Source organism: Ranitomeya variabilis, chromosome 8 (assembly GCF_051348905.1).
Source record: "Ranitomeya variabilis isolate aRanVar5 chromosome 8, aRanVar5.hap1, whole genome shotgun sequence".
NCBI lineage: Eukaryota > Metazoa > Chordata > Amphibia > Anura > Dendrobatidae > Ranitomeya > Ranitomeya variabilis.
Genome location: NC_135239.1, coordinates 211003112 through 211026360, shown reverse-complemented (window position 1 = coordinate 211026360; position 23249 = coordinate 211003112). Strand labels below are relative to the sequence as shown.

At 46.6% G+C, this 23249-nt stretch overlaps 1 protein-coding gene across 5 annotated transcripts in view; it reads right to left on the bottom strand.

Annotated features, from left to right (window-relative positions):
- The window catches only part of RAD18 (RAD18 E3 ubiquitin protein ligase), a 232811-nt gene that overhangs the window by 165880 nt on the left and 43682 nt on the right, over positions 1-23249 (bottom strand). For all 5 annotated transcript variants that reach the window (XR_013218460.1, XM_077276771.1, XM_077276773.1 and 2 more), the window contains exons 5-6: positions 16841-17178; positions 15604-15703 (exon numbers count right to left, since the gene is read on the bottom strand). Coding sequence is in view for 4 of the 5 variants with exons in the window: in XM_077276771.1 (XP_077132886.1) it covers positions 15604-15703; positions 16841-17178 (438 nt within the window). In the remaining variant the exon portion in view is untranslated. The remainder of the gene's footprint in view (positions 1-15603; positions 15704-16840; positions 17179-23249) is intronic.

Below are 23249 nucleotides of genomic sequence, written 5' to 3'. Positions count from 1 at the left end.
CCACAGAGTCCACAGCGCTAGACCCAAAGTCCACAAGGTCTGCCGCGCTAAACCCAAAGTCCACAGGGTCCACCGCGCTAGACCCAAAGTCCACATTCTCCGCCGCGCTAGAGTCAAAGTCCACAGGGTCCACCGCGCTAGACCCAAAGTCTACATTCTCTGCCGCGCTAGACCCAAAGTCCACAGGGTCCACCGCGCTAGACCCAAAGTCTACATTCTCTGCCGCGCTAGACCCAAAGTCCACAGAGTCCACAGCGCTAGACCCAAAGTCCACAAGGTCTGCCGCACTAAACCCAAAGTCCACAGGGTCTGCCGCGCTAAACCCAAAGTCCACAGGGTCCACCGCGCTAGACCCAAAGTCCACAAGGTCTGCCGCGCTAAACCCAAAGTCCACAGGGTCCGCCGCGCTAAACCCAAAGTCCACAGGGTCCACCGCGCTAGACCCAAAGTCCACATTCTCCGCCGCGCTAGAGTCAAAGTCCACAGGGTCCACCGCGCTAGACCCGAAGTCTACATTCTCTGCCGCGCTAGACCCAAAGTTCACAGGGTCCACCGCGCTAGACCCAAAGTCTACATTCTCTGCCGCGCTAGACCCAAAGTCCACAGAGTCCACAGCGCTAGACCCAAAGTCCACAAGGTCTGCCGCGCTAAACCCAAAGTCCACAGGGTCTGCCGCGCTAAACCCAAAGTCCACAGGGTCCACCGCGCTAGACCCAAAGTCTACATTCTCTGCCGCGCTAGACCCAAAGTCCACAGGGTCCACCGCGCTAGACCCAAAGTCCACATTCTCCGCCGCGCTAGAGTCAAAGTCCACAGGGTCCACCGCGCTAGACCCAAAGTCCACAGGGTTCACCGCGCTAGACCCAAAGTCCACATTCTCCGCCGCGCTAGAGTCAAAGTCCACAGGGTCCGCCGCGCAGACCCAAAGTCCACAGGGTCCACCGCCCTAGAGTCAAAGTCCACAGAGTCCACAGCGCTAGACCCAAAGTGCACAAGGTCTGCCGCTCTAAACTCAAAGTCCACAGGGTCCGCCGCGCTAAACCCAAAGTCTACAGGGTCCGCCACGCAGACCCAAAGTCCACAGGGTCCGCCGCGCAGAAATGTCCAACCTCTAAAGTCCGCTCTGCAGAAATGTGCCATGCTGCGATTCATGTAAATGCAAAGTCAGAAGCTGCCAATTGTCTGCTGAAATAACCAAGGATGACTTTTCTACAATGCAAATATTGGTTCAGATGGACTTGGAGGAAATTGAATATCTGCATATATATAACAGCGTAGTCTGTACAGTGCTATGGAGCGGGAACAGCAGAACAATACAAGCATGCAAAGTGTCTCAGATGATGTGACAATTCATTCTGGAGTTTAATGAACGCATTACTCCAAGGTAACAGCAGACAATAATGACGATAAAAGCAGCGGAGGGAGAAGGTGGAGCAGGATTCACATTTAAGGAACATTTATTCCCTATTCAGCGGAGATTTTAGAAAGGTGAGGGTTCCTGCTAATGGATTAGAGGACACTGAATGACAGATGACGCAGCGCCCCCTGCAGCACACCGGGCGCCACAGCACTTAACTCACACAGAACTGGAGGCCGCTAAATCTAATAACATTTTCAAGCCTCACAGCATCCAATATATCATCTAGTATGCACTTTGCATTTCCTTTTAATCTGGAGAAAGAAAAAAAAAACTTTCTTTTTTTCTGTCCCCTCCTGCTTACTGTTTAAAGGGGTATGTGACCATTTCAAATGGTTAAATTAACAAGATCAGAGACATACACCTTCACTTCATTTAAGATTGGGCTCATTCTCGAGATCGCTGGCGCTAACAGCAGCTATTGGAGCACCTACCAATCGACAATTTTGGTAATAGAATAGAATGGTATTTAATGGAGAAATGCAAGATTCTACCTCTGGGCAAGAAAAATGAAAATTACATCTAGAGAATGGGAAGAATAGAACTAAGCATCAGTACGTGTGAAAAAGACTTGGGTATATGAACAGATCACAGACTGCACACGAGTCAACAGTGTGATGCAGCAGCAGCAAAAAAGGCAAACAGTTCTAGGATGTATTAAGAGAAGCACATGAAGTAATTATCCCCCTCTACTCCTCCTTGGTCAGGCCTCATCTGGATACTGTGTCCAGTTCTGGGCATCACATTGTAAAAAAGACATTGAAAAACTGGACCAAGTTCAGAGAAGAGCTACCAGGATGGTGAGCGGACTGCAAAGTATGTCCTACGAGGAACGGGTAAAGGATCTGGGAAGGTTTAGTTGCAAAAAAAGAAGACTGAGAGGAGACTTAATGGCTGTCTACAAATATCTGAAGGGCTGTCACAGTGTAGAGGAATCATCATTATTCTCACTAGCACATTGAAACACGAGAAGCAATGGGATGAAACAGAATGGGAGAAGATACAGATTAGATATCAGAAAAAAACTTTTTGACAGTGAGGGTGATCAATGAGTGAAACAGGCGGCCACGAGAGGTGGCGAGTTCAATGGAAGTCTGCACACAGAGGCTGGACACACATCTGTCTGAGATTTAGTGAACCCTGCATTGAGAAGGGGGTTGGTCACGATGATCTTGAAGGTTCCTTCAAACTCAGACATTCTAAGATTCTATGAAGTTATCTCCTCTCCACAGTAAAGAGAATAACTTGTGATTTTGCGAAAAGCTTAAGTTTCATTCATTTTCAAACCCTCCCTGATGTGCAGTTTACATGCTGATCAACATTTCTGCTGTGAGTGTCCCTCTCTGTAATATATGCTGGATGAGGTATCTGTGTATCCAGAGTACTGCTGTCTTCATCAGCACAGCTTCTATCCTCCACTTATCTTTATGTGCTTTCCTCCCTTTCTATAGCCCATTGTCTCTGCCCTCCTGAGACTGTACATGCTGTCTCCCCTTTTAACACTAAATAAATCTATTTAAAATATACCAAACTACTTCCCCCACCCTGTTGCTATTGGTAAAACTGAAAAAAGGAAGGGTGCAGCAGAGAGAAGTCAAAGCCATGAGGAAAAAAACAAAAACAAAACATTATTGAGAAATCTGCACCAAAGTTTTCTTCCTGGGAGAAAAGCAGCATTTCAACATGTCGGAAACACTCCAAGTGCATCGTTCCCATGTAGGCCAATTGTCACCCAATTATTCTACTGCACTTTATTATTCTTTTGGCCCCAGACTTTTCTGCTGGATTTTTCCTTTTAATCATCATTATATCACTTCTCGTCCTCCATTTATTTTACTATATAGGAGTCGGGGGAGGAGAGGCATGAACAATCGTCCTCAGCGCACAAGTCTCAGGACGGGCACTTTAGACAGAAATTATGGATTATGGTAAAAGATAAGACAAGACGTAATGACATCTGGGAACCTTTCCCATGGGTGATAAGTATGGTGGGAGTAACTCACATATGATGGAAGATGGAAGTGCGTGAAAAAATGAAATTTCAGGATGGGATAAACCTCCCCGACAAGATGCTGGACCCCATCATCCACCCCCTTCTGTAATGGGACCAGCAATCGTATGAACCCAATAGTTCAGAAGCATTACACCCTGTATCCAGATAATAAATATTTATAATATATAGAAACTTCCATTGTTTAGTCACAGTCGTAACTTGGAAAGTTGCCGATACCATTATGTCCGCTATCACAGTCCCCGCATTGGCCGTCAGTCCTATAAGAATATTCTTGCTGTTATTACTAATAATATGATTGCTGTTACTGTCGTGCGGACGTCCTGATATTTCTTCTACTGCAGCAGATTAATAAGGATTCTGTACGTTCCTTTATTTCTGGTACCAATTCCTGCTCTCAAAGCAGACGGTGTATTCATGATACAATATACAGTGACTGATACATACAGTATATACAAAGATCACAAAAACACAGCGCTGAGTGTAAAAACAGAGAAAGAGGTCAAAGAGTGTATTGAAACATATCAAATTTATTACATCAAACACATAAAATATATCCATTCAGAGTACCACTAAAAGCAGGAAAATTGGGGAGTAATAAACCTGAGTAATGCAATGGCACCAAAAATCAAGTGGCAAAAGTAGTAATTGAGAACTATCATGACATAAATAAATAGACATGAAGCACCATAGAGATCCATAGGGAATCCAACCTTGCATTTATGCCCCAATTGTCCTATAAAGGATATCGTGCTCTAGTGAGACGGAGCTTCAATGCAAAGATTACTGCAAAAAGGTGCTACAGTGCATGATGTACAGATAAGCAGTGAGTAAATAATAAAGTGCATGTGCCAGACTATAACTCACGTGGTAATGGTAATTAGCGCTCTGTAGCGCTATAGCATGCAAACATAAAATGAGAACTGGATAGCATTACTGCACTAGCAATATGGAAAATTGAGAATGTTTAGCGCATGAATTGGCCAATTCGTGTGTACCTGGCAGCCACGTTAAGGCGTTTCTCGTTGCCAGGACCTAATGCTAATGCTCTCAGTCTACATCTCTCTGGGAACCTAATATGAATCCTCTCTAGACTAAAGTCTCTATCTCTGTGGAGGGGTAGAATCCTGCCCCGTAGCCTTAGGTGTTTTTAATTGCAGCAGGATTCTACCCCTCCACAGGGGTAACACGTATGGCATAAGCAAGACATGTAGCTGCACCGCTGTGCATGTAGCACTTGTGTTCAAAGTTAGTCATCATTTCCATAAGAGTAGCTTGCAACCAGTGACTTTCTAGCCATTGTTAACTACAACTCTCATCATCACGGCCTCTGCATAGAATCCTGGGAATAGCAGCAGACACAATAATGGAGTGGAACGCTCTCTCTGTTGTCAGTGCTGCCTCTGTACGGAGCGGCTCCAAGGCAACATTGTATTATCCAGACCTATAAATATTTCCAGGAGTCATAAGAGAGACAAACAGTGATCCTGTTCCAGGTTATAATAGCGGCCATTTCCAGCACTTACTGATGTTTGATCTGCTCTTACTATTTAGATCTGGATGACAAAATCACACGTAGTGCTGGAAGAAAAACCAAATACTGCACGAGGAGAGGATGTAAGGCAGTGCAAAGACAACTGTAAGCCAGTGAGGAATTAGAGAACTAGATCTGAAAGCTTCTTACTACAACCATGCAATGCAGGGAGGCCACCCAGAGACCCAGCCGCCCCATCCATTCCCCCGATGTACTCAATCACTCTCCTAACGGATGGATCCGATAATGCTGCCATTGAAGTCTATGGAGAAGTAGAAAGGCACAAACACACAGTCCGGCGTTGCTGCTTTCTAGGTGTTTACCTTTCAACCGTTCTGGATTCACAGCTACACTGCTCAGTTCTACTGTATATTGTCCTCCATGATGATGCTTTCTATTCAGTGTTTTTTTTCTTACATTACAGCTGGCTTCACAGCTACGTATTGCTGTAGAAAGACCTCCATGATGCTTCCTAGTAACAGTTTTATCTCACCTCAATGATGGACTCACAGATACACTGCTCTGTTCTACTGTACAATGTCCTCATTTTGGTTCTTTCTACAAAGTGTTTTTTCCTCATGCTAGAACTGGATTCACAGCTACACAATTCAATACTGCGGTAGAATTACCTCTATGATGATTATTTATAGAAAAAGCTTTATCTCATCCTAGCTCTGGATTCACAGCTGAACTGCTCAGTACTTCTGTATAATGTCCTCCATAAGGAGGCATTTTAGTGTTTATTTTCCTCTCGTTAGTGCTGGATTCACAGCAACACCGTTCAGTACTACTGTATAATGACTTTCATCCTTACTGCTGATTCCTAGTAAATGTTTTATCAGGAGGCATCAGATTACAGCTCCTATTGAAGTCTATAGTGAGTAGAAGCACGGAGGAAACATGCTGATTTCTAGTAAACTTATTCACTCTTCATCCATATGGCCACACAAGACAAGGGGGAGCTTTACAATTTTCTTTCGTTAGTGCTGTATCTGATGGCAGTAATTGTATAACCAAGACCTGTAAAATTACTACGCAGCAGCTATGGGAAACCACTGCGATGTGTGCCTGATGGTGACAATATGACCGGACACTAATGAGATCTGGAGCTGGCTATTAATGGTAATTTGTTCCTTGTTAAACGAAGCACAGGCTCCAGGCAAATTACAATAAATGACGTATGCATCCAGCTTTAATTAACGCTCGGTTCCCCATGTCTTAGGCCTTCAGCTTCTGCTGTGATAGTGATACACAGTCATTACGCTGCATTATATTTATTCCTCAGGGCTCCGTGCATCGTAGTTACCGAGGACAATTACACGCTTTATGTAAAATAATTCGAGTTACAGAATTATTGTGTCCTCCTACAAATCAATACTTCACAGGTTCAGGTAGTGTTATTTCTGAGCAGAACCATCGATCACATGCCAAATCCTGGTCACACACATACTGCCCAAAACAGAGAAGGCTGCAACCTAGAAGTGGAGTAGGAAAGACAGAGGGACGCGCTGCATAGGAGACTGGTCACACCTAGAGTTCAGGGGTTTTTCCAATGCAATATTTTTCTTTAGAGTAGCATTTCACAGTAACAGCAAAATGAACGAGATTCCTAAAATATTCACCCGATGCATTTATGTTTTTCCTTGCTTTTTTTCTATTTGTGGTGCATTTAGAAAGGAAAAAAAGCAGTATGTTAATACTGTCAGCAGTTTTACTGCAGCCTTTACCCAGTAAGATTTAAAAAAAAAAAAATATATGTACATATATCTATCTTACTGGGTAAAAGCTGCAGTAAAACTGCTGAATGAATGAATATATATATATATATATATATATATATATATATATATATATATATATATATATATATATATATATATATATATATATATATATATATATATATATATATATATATATATATATATATATCAAAAACCATGTGCACTTTCCTACATGGCTTTCTGGCCGTAATTGGAGTTATTCATTCCAGGAAAAATATAAAAAAAAAGGAAATGCATAACAAAGGTAGATGTGCACATGCTCCAACCTTTTGTTGTGGTAGGTAATAAATATAACCCTTTATATCAGTTGATCAGTGGGGGGCCGGAGTCAGACCACCACTAATGTTTAGTTGCTTGCCATTTAGAATACTTTGAAGGATCAGGCAAGTCAGATGGGAGATTTCAGACTTTAATAAATAAGAGTCACAAATTGAAGCTGAGCCCTGAAGGGGCAGAGCTGCAGTGTAAAGAATGGGGGAGGAACAATACAGCTAAGGCTAGGTTCACATTGCGTTAGTGCAGTCCGTTCAACGCATGTGTTAAACGGACTGTGCAACGCAAGTGCCTTTTAAAGATCACGTGATGCGATCGCGCTAGCACAGATGCTCCATCTGTTAGTGGTGACGGACCCGAAAACGCTGCAGCCCGCGTCCGAGGGTCCGTCACAGAACGACGGCACATCGCTAACGCATGCCGATTATGACATGCGTTAGCGATGCGCTACATAATGGCAGTTAATGGGTGTGCTAACGCATCCGTTACATAGCGTTAGTGCCGCTATGTAACTGATGCCATCAGCGCATTGCCATTAACGCAATGTGAACCCGGCCTAATGGAGCAGAACTGCAGTGTAAAGCACAGGCGAGACGCATGGCAGCTGCTTGAACTTCAGATGAGACAAAGGGGTATGGATTGCAGCAATACTCCCCTCAAGTATTAGAATGTGCTCAGAGAACCACCTTAAGAAATGCAAAAAGCTTCTAAAATCAAGACAAACTTAATCTAATTTTCTTAACTTGATATCTATAAAAATGTATTAATAGTTTTAAAAGAGTAAATTTAATGCACAAAACAATGGATTTCCCAGAGCGGAGCCCCCAATGGGGCCGAACAAAAGCAACGACATTTTATGAGGATGAGAAGTGACGAAACAAGGGGTGAAAGGAAGCGGTGGCGGAGCGGCCGATATATGGCCAAGGAGGCAGATGGCGGCTGCACCGCCGGGAACGAATATTTCTGTGCTGTTTGTCAGGAGCCATCGGTGTCCGGCTTAGAGAGAAGCGAGACCTGCAAGAACCCAATCCCATGATAAAAACACCTCTGCGGCCAGGACTCTGTGAAATTAAATCGCACGGTTGCACGAAGATGGACGGGAAGGAGGCGCCCTGGCGCTCCTGAGGATTAAAGGAATCGAACTATTAGATTTCCTGGTAAATTTATTTCTTCAAACATCCAACAAAAATCAAGCGCCAATAACCATCTGATGAGCATAAAGATATGAATCGGTCACTGTACAGTAATTGTCATATATACAGATGTAAGGATCCATACTGCCGCCGGGGCACAGTAGCATCAGCCTCAGATTAGAGATTTGGGGGGGGGGGTTACATGGTTTACAGAGCCCCCTCTAGCATTTTGTTTTCATATTTCACGGATGGAGTGGTGCTTAAAATCTAAGCTCCCGTCTCCTATTCACCTGCCTGCGCTTTCATCCTTTTCCTCTGCCGCTCTGGTCCGACTCCTGCAGTTTGTGACCTGTCGGCAGCCCCAGTGTTTGCCGGAGGTCACTAGTCAATGTAGGTCTATGAGGGCCTCGTCCTGGCCTTGTTCTGGCCTTCTTCTGGCCTTGTTCAGGCCTCGTCCTGGCCTGTTCTAAGTCTAGTTCTGGCCTCATCCTGGCCTTGTTCTAGTCTTGTTCTGGCCTCATCCTGGCCTCGTTCAGGCCTCGTCCTGGTCTTGTTCTGGCCTCGTCCTGGCCTTGTTCTAAGTCTTGTTCTGGCCTCGTCCTGGCCTCGTTCAGGCCTCGTCCTGGTCTTGTTCTGGCCTCGTCCTGGCCTTGTTCTAAGTCTTGTTCTGGCCTCGTCCTGGCCTCGTTCTGGCCTCATCCTGGCCTCGTTCTGGCCTCGTTCTGACCTCATCCTGGCCTCGTTCTGGCCTCATCCTGGCCTCGTTCTGGCCTCATCCTGGCCTTGTTCTGGCCTCATCCTGGCCTTGTTCTGGCCTCATCCTGGCCTTGTTCTGGCCTCATCCTGGCCTTGTTCTGGCCTCATCCTGGCCTTGTTCTGGCCTCATCCTGGCCTTGTTCTGGCCTCATCCTGGCCTTGTTCTGGCCTCATCCTGGCCTTGTTCTGGCCTCATCCTGGCCTTGTTCTGGCCTCATCCTGGCCTTGTTCTGGCCTCATCCTGGCCTTGTTCTGGCCTCATCCTGGCCTTGTTCTGGCCTCATCCTGGCATTGTTCTGGCCTCATCCTGGCATTGTTCTGGCCTCATCCTGGCATTGTTCTGGCCTCATCCTGGCATTGTTCTGGCCTCATCCTGGCATTGTTCTGGCCTCATCCTGGCATTGTTCTGGCCTCATCCTGGCCTTGTTCTGGCCTCATCCTGGCCTTGTTCTGGCCTCATCCTGGCCTTGTTCTGGCCTCATCCTGGCCTTGTTCTGGCCTCGTCCTGGCCTTGTTCTGACCTCGTCCTGGCCTTGTTCTGACCTCGTCCTGGCCTTGTTCTGGCCTCATCCTGGCCTTGTTCTGGCCTCATCCTGGCCTTGTTCTGACCTCATCCTGGCCTTGTTCTGACCTCATCCTGGCCTTGTTCTGGCCTTGTCCTGGCCTTGTTGTGGAGCCGTCCTGGCTCTCAGACTTACACAGAGCTTGTGACGTAGATCCCAACTTCTGGAAAGTCAGAAGCTACTGTTACAAGTTGGCACCACGGGACCGAAGTGGCCCCTAAAAACGGTGCAGACGTCGCCGGGCGAGTGTATGACAGGGAGCTGGGGACTTCCACTTAAAGCACCAATCCAGTAATGGGGTAAAAAAACACTGGAGTGGGGCTTTAAGTGTGGACTTGCACAAAATTATTGGGAATAAAGGAGGGAAAAACTTGGCTCTTTAGGGCAAACACAGATGTACGTAAACTCCACTCATTTTATCTTATGTTTTTTCAAAGACAAGATGTCCAGACTCTCATCCAACAAATGTCAGGAATGAGAAGGATCGTTATGGTGAACTCTCACATCCCATGTAACAGGAAAGTCAGGAGGGGAAAGAGAAAAATGGGGAGATCCGGAGGGGAAAGAGAAAAATGGGAGGATCCGGAGGGGAAGAGAGATAAATGGGAGGATCCGGAAAGAAAAGAGAGAAAAATGGGAGGATCCGGAGGGGAAAGAGAAAAATGGGAGGATCCGGAGGGGAAGAGAGATAAATGGGAGGATCCGGAAAGAAAAGAGAGAAAAATGGGAGGATCCGGAGGGGAAAGAGAAAAATGGGAGGATCCGGAGGGGAAGAGAGATAAATGGGAGGATCCGGAAAGAAAAGAGAGAAAAATGGAAGGATCCAGAGGGGAAAGAGAAAAATGGGAGGATCCGGAGGGAAAAGAGAGAAAAATGGAAGGATCCAGAGGGGAAAGAGAAAAATGGGAGGATCCAGAAAGAAAAATGGGAGGATCCGGAGGGGAAGAGAAATAAATGGGAGGATCCGGAGGGGAAGAGAGATAAATGGGAGGATCCGGAGGGGAAAGAGATAAATGGGAGGATCCGGAGAGGAAAGAGATAAATGGGAGGATCCGGAGGGGAAGAGAGATAAATGGGAGGATCCGGAGGGGAAAGAGATAAATGGGAGGATCCGGAGGGGAAAGAGAAAAATGGGAAGATCTGGAGGGGAAATTGAGAAAAATGATAGGATCCGGAGGGGTAAGAGGGAGAAATGGGGGTGATCTGGAGGGGAAAGAGAAAAATGGGGAATTCCAAAAAGGGGAAAGAGAAAAAATGAGGGGTTCTGGAGGGGAAAGAGAGAAAAGGGGAGGGATCCAAAGAGGAAAGAGTAGAGAAAAGAGGGGCTCCGAAGGAGAAAGAGAAAAATGGGGGGTTCTGGATGGGAGAGAAATGGGGAAGATCCAGAGGGGAAAGAGGAACGGGCGGATCCCATGGCTTCTTGGTCCTGGCTCTAGCGCCAGTCCTCGCTCTCGTCTCCTATGGTCGCCTCCCGTTAGATTATCCACATCAGCCTTATCAAATAACCAGACCTCTGACATCCGCACCACTCTGAGGCCGGCTCAGGCACAGGACAGGAGCTTTAATATTAAAAGGGACTCAGCAAAGAATGACTTCACTACATCCTGCAGCTAACTATTTCCTTGCTACAAATAACAGTTTGCACCCATTGCTGCTAGTAACCTTTTCCCTGCTGGTAGATACCAGTCTGAATTCCTGTAATTAACTGCGTATCTGCTGGAAGATATCAGCTACTGTTCCCATGTATGCAAAGTTCAAAGAGAAAATTACCGGCACCAGACAAAATTCCCTGGAAGACTGACTAGACATCCTATGTAGAGCTACAGCGGCTGATCGAATGATGTTTGGTGCTCTGCATAAAGTACTTAAATGTGCAATACTGAAGAAAAAAAAGAAGCGGCACTCACCAGTTCAAATGAATGTGAAAAAGTCCTTTATTCCATACCTTGGGATTAGGACTAAAACATGATGTGCAGGTTTCAGAGGCATGCAGGGAGAGGCAGAGAGGACCATCAGACCTTTAAATGTAAGATTTTGTGAACATTATCATTCGATCCAAACAGGGAAAGGATCTTTGAGGCTTTTAAAGCATATGCAGAAAGGCACAATTCAGACGCAGAAACCTTGTGTTTTTCAGGACTTGAAGCAGTTAATTATCCACAAGGTGGTGAGTGCCGCATCTTTTTTCTTCAATATTGCACTGTTCCCATGTATGCCCACAAGCAGGCCCTGCCTCATCTGTGCTACCTGCTCTGCTCGTCTGCCATCCTGCCTGCTCCTTGTGATCCACGTTTCATCTACAAACACCGGCTCTGCTGCACCATCGCTTCACGTCCGTGCTGCTCACCACCCAGACCTATGGCTTAGAGAATCCACCTCAACAGGTGAGCTCGTAACAAGAACACATCAAATATTAATATAGTAAGAAAATATTTATAATACTGTTACTCTGACGCTTTGGAGCAGGGTACACTTCTTACTACTTCACAATTCTTACTCCATTGCTTTAATCAAGTCAACAAAGAGCTTTCCTGAAGCTTTTTGGATTTTATCGGGGACTGTTCACAATATGAGACTCGTGGATCTGCTAAATCTCTGTTTGTTTTCTTCATCTCCCACAATATAAGAAAGGGAAAAATAAACTGTCCCAGCAAATGACCCTAAAAACCAGAGAGTTGTATTGGACAATAAACAGGAAAACAATCTGGAGCTTTATTTAGCAGCAGAAAATATTTCATCTTGAAGAGGAGGTCGACAAAACAAACGGCTATGATACAATATGGAATCCATAAACAAGCGTCCTGCCAAATCCTGCACCCGCCAGAGAGGTGACCCCGATGGAAAAAAATATTTCACATCCCGCTGCAGCACAAGAGTGATGAGAACTTGTCAGCGACAAAGACAAATAAAAATTGTGTGCCAGGGACGAAGGCTGGAGGCGGCCGCAGCTCTGCGGATGGATGGAAGCCGCAAACTGACCGCGGATTGTTAACCCGATACCATGAGAATATCCTATACAGTGTGTGACCAGTGTCACGCCCTGCCTATACCATCAGCCAACGTCCGTGCCATACGTGATCAGTGAAATACCCACCTGTGCCGTATACAATCAGCATCGCCCTCTCCATGTGTACTGTGCAGTCAGTGTTAGTCAGTGTCCTTCATCTGTACCGTAGATGATCAGTGCCATCCATCTGTACCGTATATCACCAGCCCCATTCCCCATCTGAACCGTATATGACCAGTCCCATTCTCCATCTGTACCATACATGACCAGTCCCATTCCCCATCTGTACCGTACATGACCAATCCCATTCCCCATCTGTACCGTACATGACCAATCCCATTCCCCATCTGTACCGTACATGACCAGTCCCATTCCCCATCTGTACCGTACATGACCAGTCCCATTCCCCATCTGTACCGTACATGACCAGTCCCATTCTCCATCTGTACCGTACATGACCAGTCCCATTCTCCATCTGTACCGTACATGACCAGTCCCATTCCTCATCTGTACCGTACATGACCAGTCCCATAACCCATCTGTACCGTACATGACCAATCCCATTCCCCATCTGTACCGTACATGACCAGTCCCATTCCCCATCTGTACCGTACATGACCAGTCCCATTCTCCATCTGTACCGTACATGACCAGTCCCATTCTCCATCTGTACCGTACATGACCAGTCCCATTCCTCATCTGTACCGTACATGGCCAGTCCCATAACCCATCTGTACCGTACATGACCAATCCCATTCCTCATCTGTACCGTACATGACCAATCCCATAACCCATCTGTACCGTACATGACCAGTCCCATTCCTCATCTGTACCGTACATGACCAGTCCCATTCCCCATCTGTACCGTACATGACCAGTCCCATTCCTCATCTGTACCGTACATGACCAGTCCCATAACCCATCTGTACTGTACATGGCCAGTCCCATTCCCCATCTGTACCGTACATGGCCAGTCCCATTCCTCATCTGTACCGTACATGACCAGTCCCATTCCTCATCTGTACCGTACATGACCAGTCCCATAACCCATCTGTACTGTACATGACCAGTCCCATTCCCCATCTGTACCGTACATGGCCAGTCCCATTCCTCATCTGTACCGTACATGACCAGTCCCATTCCTCATCTGTACCGTACATGACCAGTCCCATTCCTCATCTGTGCCGTACATGACCAATCCCACTCTCCATCTGTACCGTACATGACCAGTCCCATTCCCCATCTGTACTGTACATGACCAGTCCCATTCCTCATCTGTACCGTACATGACCAGTCCCATTCCTCATCTGTGCCGTACATGACCAATCCCACTCTCCATCTGTACCGTACATGACCAGTCCCATAACCCATCTGTACTGTACATGACCAGTCCCATTCCTCATCTGTACCGTACATGACCAGTCCCATTCCTCATCTGTGCCGTACATGACCAATCCCACTCTCCATCTGTACCGTACATGACCAGTCCCATTCCCCATCTGTACCGTACATGGCCAGTCCCATTCCTCATCTGTACCGTATATGACAAGTCCCATTCCCCATCTGTACCGTACATGACCAGTCCCATTCCCCATCTGTACCGTACATGGCCAGTCCCATTCCCCATCTGTACCGTACATGACCAGTCCCATTCCCCATCTGTACCGTACATGGCCAGTCTCATTCCCCATCTGTACCGTACATGACCAGTCCCATTCCCCAACTGTACCGTACATGACCAGTCCCATTCCTCATCTGTACCGTACATGACCAGTCCCATAACCCATCTGTACCGTACATGATCAGTCCCATTCCCCATCTGTACCGTACATGACCAGTCCCATAACCCATCTGTACCGTACATGACCAGTCCCATTCCTCATCTGTACCGTATATGACCAGTCCCATTCCCCATCTGTACCGTACATGACCAGTCCCATTCCCCATCTGTACCATACATGACCAGTCCCATTCCCCATCTGTACCGTACATGACCAGTCCCATTCCTCATCTGTACCGTACATGACCAGTCCCATTCCCCATCTGTACCGTATATGACCAGTCCCATTCCCCATCTGTACCGTACATGACCAGTCCCATTCCTCATCTGTACCGTACATGACCAGTCCCATTCCTCATCTGTACCGTACATGACCAGTCCCATTCCCCAACTGTACCGTACATGACCAGTCCCATTCCTCATCTGTACCGTACATGACCAGTCCCATTCCTCATCTGTACCGTACATGACCAGTCCCATTCCTCATCTGTACTGTACATGACCAGTCCCATAACCCATCTGTACCGTACATGACCAGTACCACTCCCCATCTATACCGTACATGACCAGTCCCATTCTCCATCTGTACCGTACATGATCAGTCCCATTCCCCATCTGTACCGTACATGACCAGTCCCATGCCCCATCTGTACCGTACATGACCAGTCCCATTCCTCATCTGTACCATACATGGCCAGTCCCATAACCCATCTGTACCGTACATGATCAGTCCCATTCCCCATCTGTACCGTACATGACCAGTCCCATTCCTCATCTGTACCGTACATGACCAGTCCCATAACCCATCTGTACCGTACATGACCAGTCCCATTCCTAATCTGTACCGTACATGACCAGTCCCATTCCCCATCTGTACCGTACATGACCAGTCCCATTCCCCATCTGTACCGTATATGACCAGTCCCATTCCCCATCTGTACCGTACATGACCAGTCCCATTCCTCATCTGTACCATACATGGCCAGTCCCATAACCCATCTGTACCGTGCATGACCAGTCCCATTCCCCATCTGTACCGTACATGACCAGTGTCATCCCACATCTCTGATACTTAATGACTGGTTACAAGAAGGTCAGGTAAGGTTTTGTGGTTGTAATAAAGAACACACATTACTTAAGTCAGTAGTGCAAAAAAAAAACACCTCAAAGTCCTCAAATTACCCCGGACCGGTATGAAGGTGGATCTCCAACTTAGTACAAAGCAAAAAAAAAAATGTAATTGTTCCCAGGTGGTGACTGAGCTGTACGTGACCGTATATCCGGGGTGTAACATGAGCGCTGCTGTTCGGGTCTATCAGTGTCTATGTGCCGCCGTCTTCCTTACCTGCGCAGACTTTCTTTTTTCTCATCCCTGGTAAGGCAGCCGTCCAAGTGACTGTTGATGTATTGCTCCAAAATGCCGACCCCACACACCGGGCACTCCACTGGAAGAGAAGAAACGGGATAAAGATGAAAAACAAAATGGCACAAGCAGCCAGATCCACCTATGGTATAAACCGGAGGAACAGAGCAGGAGACAGGACAGAGACGGATTGCAGTTTTTTGGGCGGTCGGAGGCCATTTGTGGCACATCCTAAGCCACCTCTTAATAAGAATTATAGGGCTACTGAGCCTGGGTGTTATAGCCACACGTCAGCAGGTTTCATCGCAGGAGGCCGGGTTCTGAGACCGCCATCGATTATGACAATGAAGGAGTATTAGTGCCCAACCGATCCTCAGGGCAAACAGAGAGGTGCACAGACTCATAAGGAAAGTCTGTAGCTCCGCTTGTGCCGTTAGCTCCGCTCTGCTCCTTCACTTAAGCCATCAGTAGGAGTTTAAGGAGTCGGACCCCCAGCAATTAAAACCTGTTAAAGAGAACTCATCTAATCCCCCTGAGCCTCCGAAAACTACCCCATTACCATTCACAACACTAACCCTGCATCCCAATCATAGCCCGGACAATTATTGGTATTTGTGCAGATTCCACATTTTTATTACCATCCTCATCAGGTGCACTTTACCCCGACTAGTCCGGAGGGGCGTCTTCACGCACAGCAGCCGGCCTTACATGCTGGGCATGGCGGACATGTTCCCTAATGGTCGCGTCTCCATGCCTTCCTGGGCTTGTGCTGTGCCAGGACAGAGCCGGGGCGAGTGCACCGAGCTTCACTCTGCATTAAGGCTTCACAGCCCAGAAAGGAAGGACATCCAAGAGGTTTCCAGGTGATTCAGATGCAGGATTAGTGTTTTACAAGGTAATGGGGCGGTTTGTGAGGTTTGGGACAGATTCCATTTAAAAAAAAAAAAAAGTTTCATTATCCTGCAGAGACTAATTTTCAGCCCAAGTAACAGATTAACTGACAGCTGCAGTCCAGAGAAACAGACTGTGTTGTATACGATCCTGTGGACTGCAGATGCCCCAGTTTATAATAATTAGTGATTCCCCCATGCTTTACACTGCAGCTCTGCCAGTTCTAATTCTGGCCCACATGAGTCTCAGAAGGAAATCTACAATCAGCGAAGAAATGTTCGTCATGGATAACAGTGGTGACTACAAGGAGCCGTCAGGGTGGACTTACCTTTCACCTTCACCATAGATGTGGACGGGGTACTTGTAGTGAACGCTTCTTCTGATGAACGATTCTTTACACCAGGTTCCTGTTTGATGGATTTGGTGGAGCTTGAAGGAGTCGCCAGACTGCCCTCCGCAGCATCTTCAGCCCTCTCATTACCAGCGCTGGAGGATCTTCTGGATATTTTGGCATTTGCTTTCACCAGGAACTTGTCCATAGATTTGTTTTCCTGCTTTATTTCTTTGCCGGGGCATCCCTGTGGCCCTCTCGTAGCCCGCTTGGCTGTGGACGGATCATGGGGAGACTGCGGTGACGAGTCCATCAGAGGCTGGGAAAGACGCTCCCTATGAATATATCAGATGGGATTATATGACAACAGAAAACATTTAATGCTCAAAGCAAAACACAAAAAGTCCTACATTGAGGACGGTCTTACCAGGCCCTGCACTTATCTTACGGCTCCAATACATTATCCTGGACAATCATTTCCACCATAATCAGCATATAGGACGACCTGCCGCTAATGTGAATGTATGCCTTCAGATACGGAGCACAGTTGGGGTGTCATGGAGGGTCTTAAATCCCACCAAGGAGACCATCTGCAAAGAGTTTGTACACTCCCTGTGTTTGCGGGGGTTTCCTCCGGCTACTCTGGTTTCCTTCCCACCCACAAAGAGCTGCAGTGTAAAGCACAGAGGAGGGTCTGAGCTACGATTAGACATGGAAGACTGCTCCAGTCTACAGCGGACAATGTCACTGATGGCATCCGTGTCCTCATGGGGCAGAGGTAACAGGCAGATTGGAAATACCAGTACATGGATACAGAGGAGATATATTTGCGGCTTTACTGCTACATTCTGCTCCGGGAACATTTGGGGCTCACAAATCACTAATTTGCAAAACATTAGATCAGACGTTTGCAGACAGTAACCCAGCGAGGCGCCGTCACTGAGCGGAGACGTGGCCCTACAAAATCTGTAAAGGGCCAAGGAAATATACACAGACCCCAATGATGGCAGGGCAGAAAGCCTTTAATGAACTCTGCAGGGTATGAAGTTTCACACTAGTAAACACCAGAGGGGTCCGGCTGTCAGAACGCACCAGTATCCACCTGCAGGTCAGAAGGCACGGAGCCCAGCGAGAGTGGATACCACCATTGTGCATTCACTTACAGCCCGTTTAATTCAGCGCAGCCCTCTGCAGGAGCAAAGGGATCGCTCAGATTACAGCTCATAAATGCCTGCAGTTGTCCGGCGCTTCCTGCAAAGATCCGTCACATTATTAGATTTCATTTAAAAATAAATAAATAATGGAAGTTTGCAAGATGCCATTCCTGAAAAATCATTCCATTGTATCAACCCATGAAAAAAGGCTCATGAGATTCATATGCGGTAATAATAAAACCTTGCTTTGTGCATTTGGCGCCGCGTTGCTGAGAGCAAAAAGGGCACGGGGAGCTAAAAAAACGAAACAAAAAACAATACAGATTTCCTTAAGGGTACGTTCACGAGACATTGACCTCTCCACTATCCTGCTTGCAGTCAGTGAATGGCAGCATTTCTTTATCTTCACAGGCTACAAACCACCTGGACAATTTCCTACCGATCTGAGGGCCGCATATTCTGTACAGCAGCACAAATCTCCCTGGTGCTTTGCTACAATGTATCAGTCTCTCAGAGCATTGTGTAGACTGGATACAATTGTATCCTCAGCCAGAGTGCTGGCAGTAAATGTCCTGCAATAAGTAAGTGTGCTTTGGCTGCATTTTTTCTTGCGTTTTTCCCCACTAATACTTAAAAAAAATAAAATCTGAGTGAGCCGATATGCTGCACTGACGGTTCAGATCTGCAAGGAAAAAATAAAAGCAGTGTGTGTAAGAGTTCGGAAAAGTCACTTTGCTGGTACTGTAAAATGCAGCGGTTTTTACTCTTGAAAAATACAAGAGGAAAAAACTGCCAAGTGTGAACAAACCCTACGTGCAAATAAGAAAAATTCCATTAATTGACAGCAAACTAATATTCTGAAAATGTTCAAGAAAAAAAAAGTGTCTAAGAGAGTTGTAGAGAGGTCATCGATTTATTACATTTTGCAAAAGAAAGGGAACGTTTCTTTGGAGTACTTACAGGGACACAGTTTTTTTTTTTCCTTAAAAAAATTGGACCCACAGGGGTTTTAAATTAAGTAATAAAAAAAAATATATGACAGAAGCCCACGAGACCCCACCACTCCTCAGTACTGCCGCTGGCGTCTCCCCGCTGTGCTGATCTCGTCTTCCGGCAGGAGGAGTTTGGCGACTGCTGCAGACAATCAGTGATCATCGATTGGTTGGAGCAGTCACGGAGACTTCCTATCCTGCCCCTGCAAAAAGAGTGATAAACAGGAAACCAGTGGATGACAGGAGGACCAGGGGGTCCGCTCCAGTGGGGGAGAGGTTTTCAGTTTTTTTAAGCTTTTTTTATTTTAAGACCATTACGAAGCCATTTTTATACTAATACCTACCAATTACTAACCCACACACAAAGTTTTCAATGTGCTCTCAATAATCTGTAGCCTTTCCTGTCACTCGGGAGCTGGCCCGGATTGCTCACTTATCGTACGAGCTTTTATCCTCTCGGCCGTCCATGCGGAGCAGCAATCAATACGACCACACTGAGCCAGGAACTGACCGTGTGCCGTTCCAAGAAGACGTTGCAGTGCGGATCTGCAGCAGGAGCGTACGGGTCCTCGCGGGCAGCAGTCACCATTTCAAGGATACGCGATAATCCTCTATACAGGAGAGTAGATTAAATTCATTATGAGGTGTCCCTTGTGGAGCGCAGGGAATGTAGTAATCCGCCGGCGTGGGCCACACAATGACTGACGGCTCCGGTGTACAATGCGAGTCTCAACGCTTTGATTAAAAAGTGATTTATTCAGGGGACACAATTGGGGTTTTAACTCTTCGTCCTGCCCACCTCACCAGCCTCTCCATGTTTCCTCAGAATGGTTTTACCACTTAATATGAAGCGCTGGGCTGGAGGAGAGCGCTCTGCGGCCACAGCCACAATACTCTCTGCAGCACTCGGCAAGTGCCGGGGAGCAGGAGGCTACTGACACCCCACCGGTCAGTATCAGTGATAGTTCACTCCTTTAGGTGGAGGTCACACAATGTCCAGCCGACCCTAACAGACCTCCCAGCAATCTCAGACACTGGGAAGACATTTCTTAGTTACATTTATGACGGTTCCTATAGATATTTCAGGTCTTTCTGACTTGTTTCTGATCAGCAGACAAGTTTCCAATAATGCTTTGACATCCTGCATTTAGTTATTTATTTTTTTAGACGCTTTTCACGTGTGAGGTCCGTTCTGAAGACGTGGACCACAATGTCCTGTAACCTCACAGATGACGAGCACATCACCCAGTATCATCGATGGAGGCTCGCGCAGTCTACATGTGTGGCTTCCCTGTCTGCGGAGCGATCTTGTATCCCGGAGGATTCCGCCAGTGCTAATAAATGATGTGTCAGCGGTGGAGGGAGTCTGTTTTCCTGCACTGCAGACACCGCTCCGGTGACCTCCCCCGGTCTCGCCGCCATCCGTGTGGTTTGCATCGCGGTGTTTATTTGCCTACAATGGAGACGAATTACGAGTAACGAGAAGATCTACAAATTGATTTCACCGAGGTGCATAGGAGTCAGAACAGAAACATCCCGACTGGGAAAATGGAAAACGTCAAGATCCCATTTACACAGAGCGAACGTATTACTCAGGGAATCCTCTAATGGGTATGGAAAGTGTTCAGACACATTGTTACGGCACCGCCTCGCAGGATAATCCATCCAGAGATTCTTTCCGTGGACTGACATCCAGTTATGGACGCCCGCTGATGACAATATCCGGGGTGAGCAGATCTCTGGGACCCCCTACCTCACTAAACACAGGGGGCAATTACCCGACCATTCTATCTCTGATGGTGGTTGTTACTATTCCACAATCATTCTGTCTGTCCAATACTGTACATCTCCTCTGTGTGCGCTCCATCCTGCTGTACATGTTGAGGAAGCAGAGCTGCAGTGCAAAGCATCGGGAAGCGAACTAATAGCTAATAGATGAATTCAGGCTGCAACCGAGCTGGAGTCACTGATCACAGGAGTAAATGAAGACAGTCAGTCAGAGAGTGATAATTTAGGACTTGCAGCCTCTGGGCACCGTCAGCCATTTATAAGCACTAAGTGCTGAGCTGCAAGTGCCTGCTAATATGATCGATTATGGGCCATGAGACAGGAGGCCGGCCATTACCGTCGCTTCTGTGCCGCCTCCTTCACTACCTTATGCATAATGGACAATGTAGGAACCCCAGAATTGCGCTGCCCCGACCATAAATCCTAATCGTTCCCCCGTCAGTCGCAGCGATATACTTTACTGCAGTAAGACGCCATTACAGAGGATTATCATACAACATCCTACAATGCTATGATATATGGCCGGCCGGGGTGGAGGTCGAGCGACCGTAAAAAAGCAAGAGATGGCGGCAAGTGGAAAGTGCTAGCTCAAATCTGCAAAAAAAAAAAAAAGATGGCGACATTTCCATAATTATCACTGCCTGGATTTAATCTTAAACTTAATTTTTCTCCCTCCGCCATTTATCAGGGGGCTGCTGCATCCTGCAATGCACTAGTGTTGTAACCAGATGGATCTGCTGTCAGCACAACGGACTGTCCAAACCTAGCACGGACACTTGATGCCCCCTTGGTGAAGCCCGGCAGTTCAGTGCACCGTCACACCTGCTTACTTTCCATCTACAGTAGTTCTGTCTCCTCTAGCTGTTGTATAAACCAGAGCTGTCAATCAAGGGAAAGGGCGGTGGAGATCGATGCAAAACCAGTGGGTGGGAAGATCCCTTGCTGTGCTCAATCAGAGGTGGAAGAAGCGCATGTGCTTGGTCTGAACAGTCATTTTCTCCTGAGAATGAGGAGGCCTTGACGAATAAAGTTCCCATGCATCCACTGTGCGGAAAACCGCAGCAAAGACGTGTCCGAATGAATGAAGACATGGAAGGGTCTACAGTATTAAATCCGCCTTTTAATGCTTAACCCTCAGGACTGATGGGGGTCCCAGAAGTCAGACCCCCACCGATCTGTATTCTTTTTTAAAAAAAAGTTGGTTGTACGGCGTATGAGCAGCTATAGAGCATTTTTTGCAGCAGAATACAATATTCTGATGCAGAAAAAAAACAACCACAGGATTTTGGAAAAACTCCATTGTAGTCAGAAGTGAATGCCTAAGAAGCAGTGGTGTAGCGGTACATTCACACAATGCTGCGGTCAATGCAGAACTGAACCCAAAGTTCTTGCCTTTTCCATTTCTTGGAAAACCATCTTGGTCTTCAGCTAAAAAAAAAAATAAATGCATGAAAATGTATATTACCACTAGTGGAGCAATATGTAGTCATTTTTTACATGTTAAAAATTACAAAAAGGAAAATGGGCTGAAGCAGAAGTTTGGGCACCCTGCGCTGGTTAGTACCTAGTAGGCCCCCTTTTGCAAATATCAAGTATGTAAAATGTAAAACATGAAAAAAAAATATATTTTTTTGCCTAAAATACAAAGGAAATGTGTCATCTTTAACTTGAGGCCTTTTAGAGATCGTAAACAGCGTTTCTTCTCTTTTCTGTCTGCACATTCCAGCTTTCATCTGTAAAGCCCTTGCCCAAGACGACAAAATCTTCTGGCGAGTCTTCAGCCAGCCGGCATTATGGAGCACAGGACGGGGAGAAGGTAGTGAGGAATTCACAGCAAACTCTAAACATTGCATCCATGATGAAGGAGCGTCCGTCCAGAGATTTAGGAGGAACGTGACTGGAGACTTCTCTGGCACCAGAACTTGGGTTTGTGTTTTTGCACAATGTGTGGATGTTCTGAGAACGTGCCCTATTCTCCATAGAGGCGCTGTCGGAGATCTTCCCTTTACAGATGCTTTCCTCTAGTGGTGCTTGGAAGAACTTTAGGCGAGGTCCAGATATCCTGCATGTAGCAGATGGGCTGCAGCGCTCACTCATCATCTTCTTTTCCATGTATAAAAAGCCGCAGCAATGAATAATTGTGCTCCCAATGGCTAACTGCGATTGTGCATGTGCAAACATAAGGGGGTCAGCAAGATCAGATCCGTGTGCTGAGGTTACAGGCCGGGTCAGCCAGCAGCACAGAGGATTTCAGGAGAGAATTGCATCTATCTCACTAATGTCTCAATGACAAATACTTTCTTTCAGGCATCTGAGGCGACCAAGAAAGCATCCGAAAAAAAACAAACCCCCCGTGGTGTCCGGCGCTCAGACTGGCAGCAGCCTCATAATTCCTCATCAATCCGAGCCACCGCCTCAATCCCAGGATCCAGCAGGAAGATTGCTTTTCTTTTTAGAGAGGAAACAAATTGG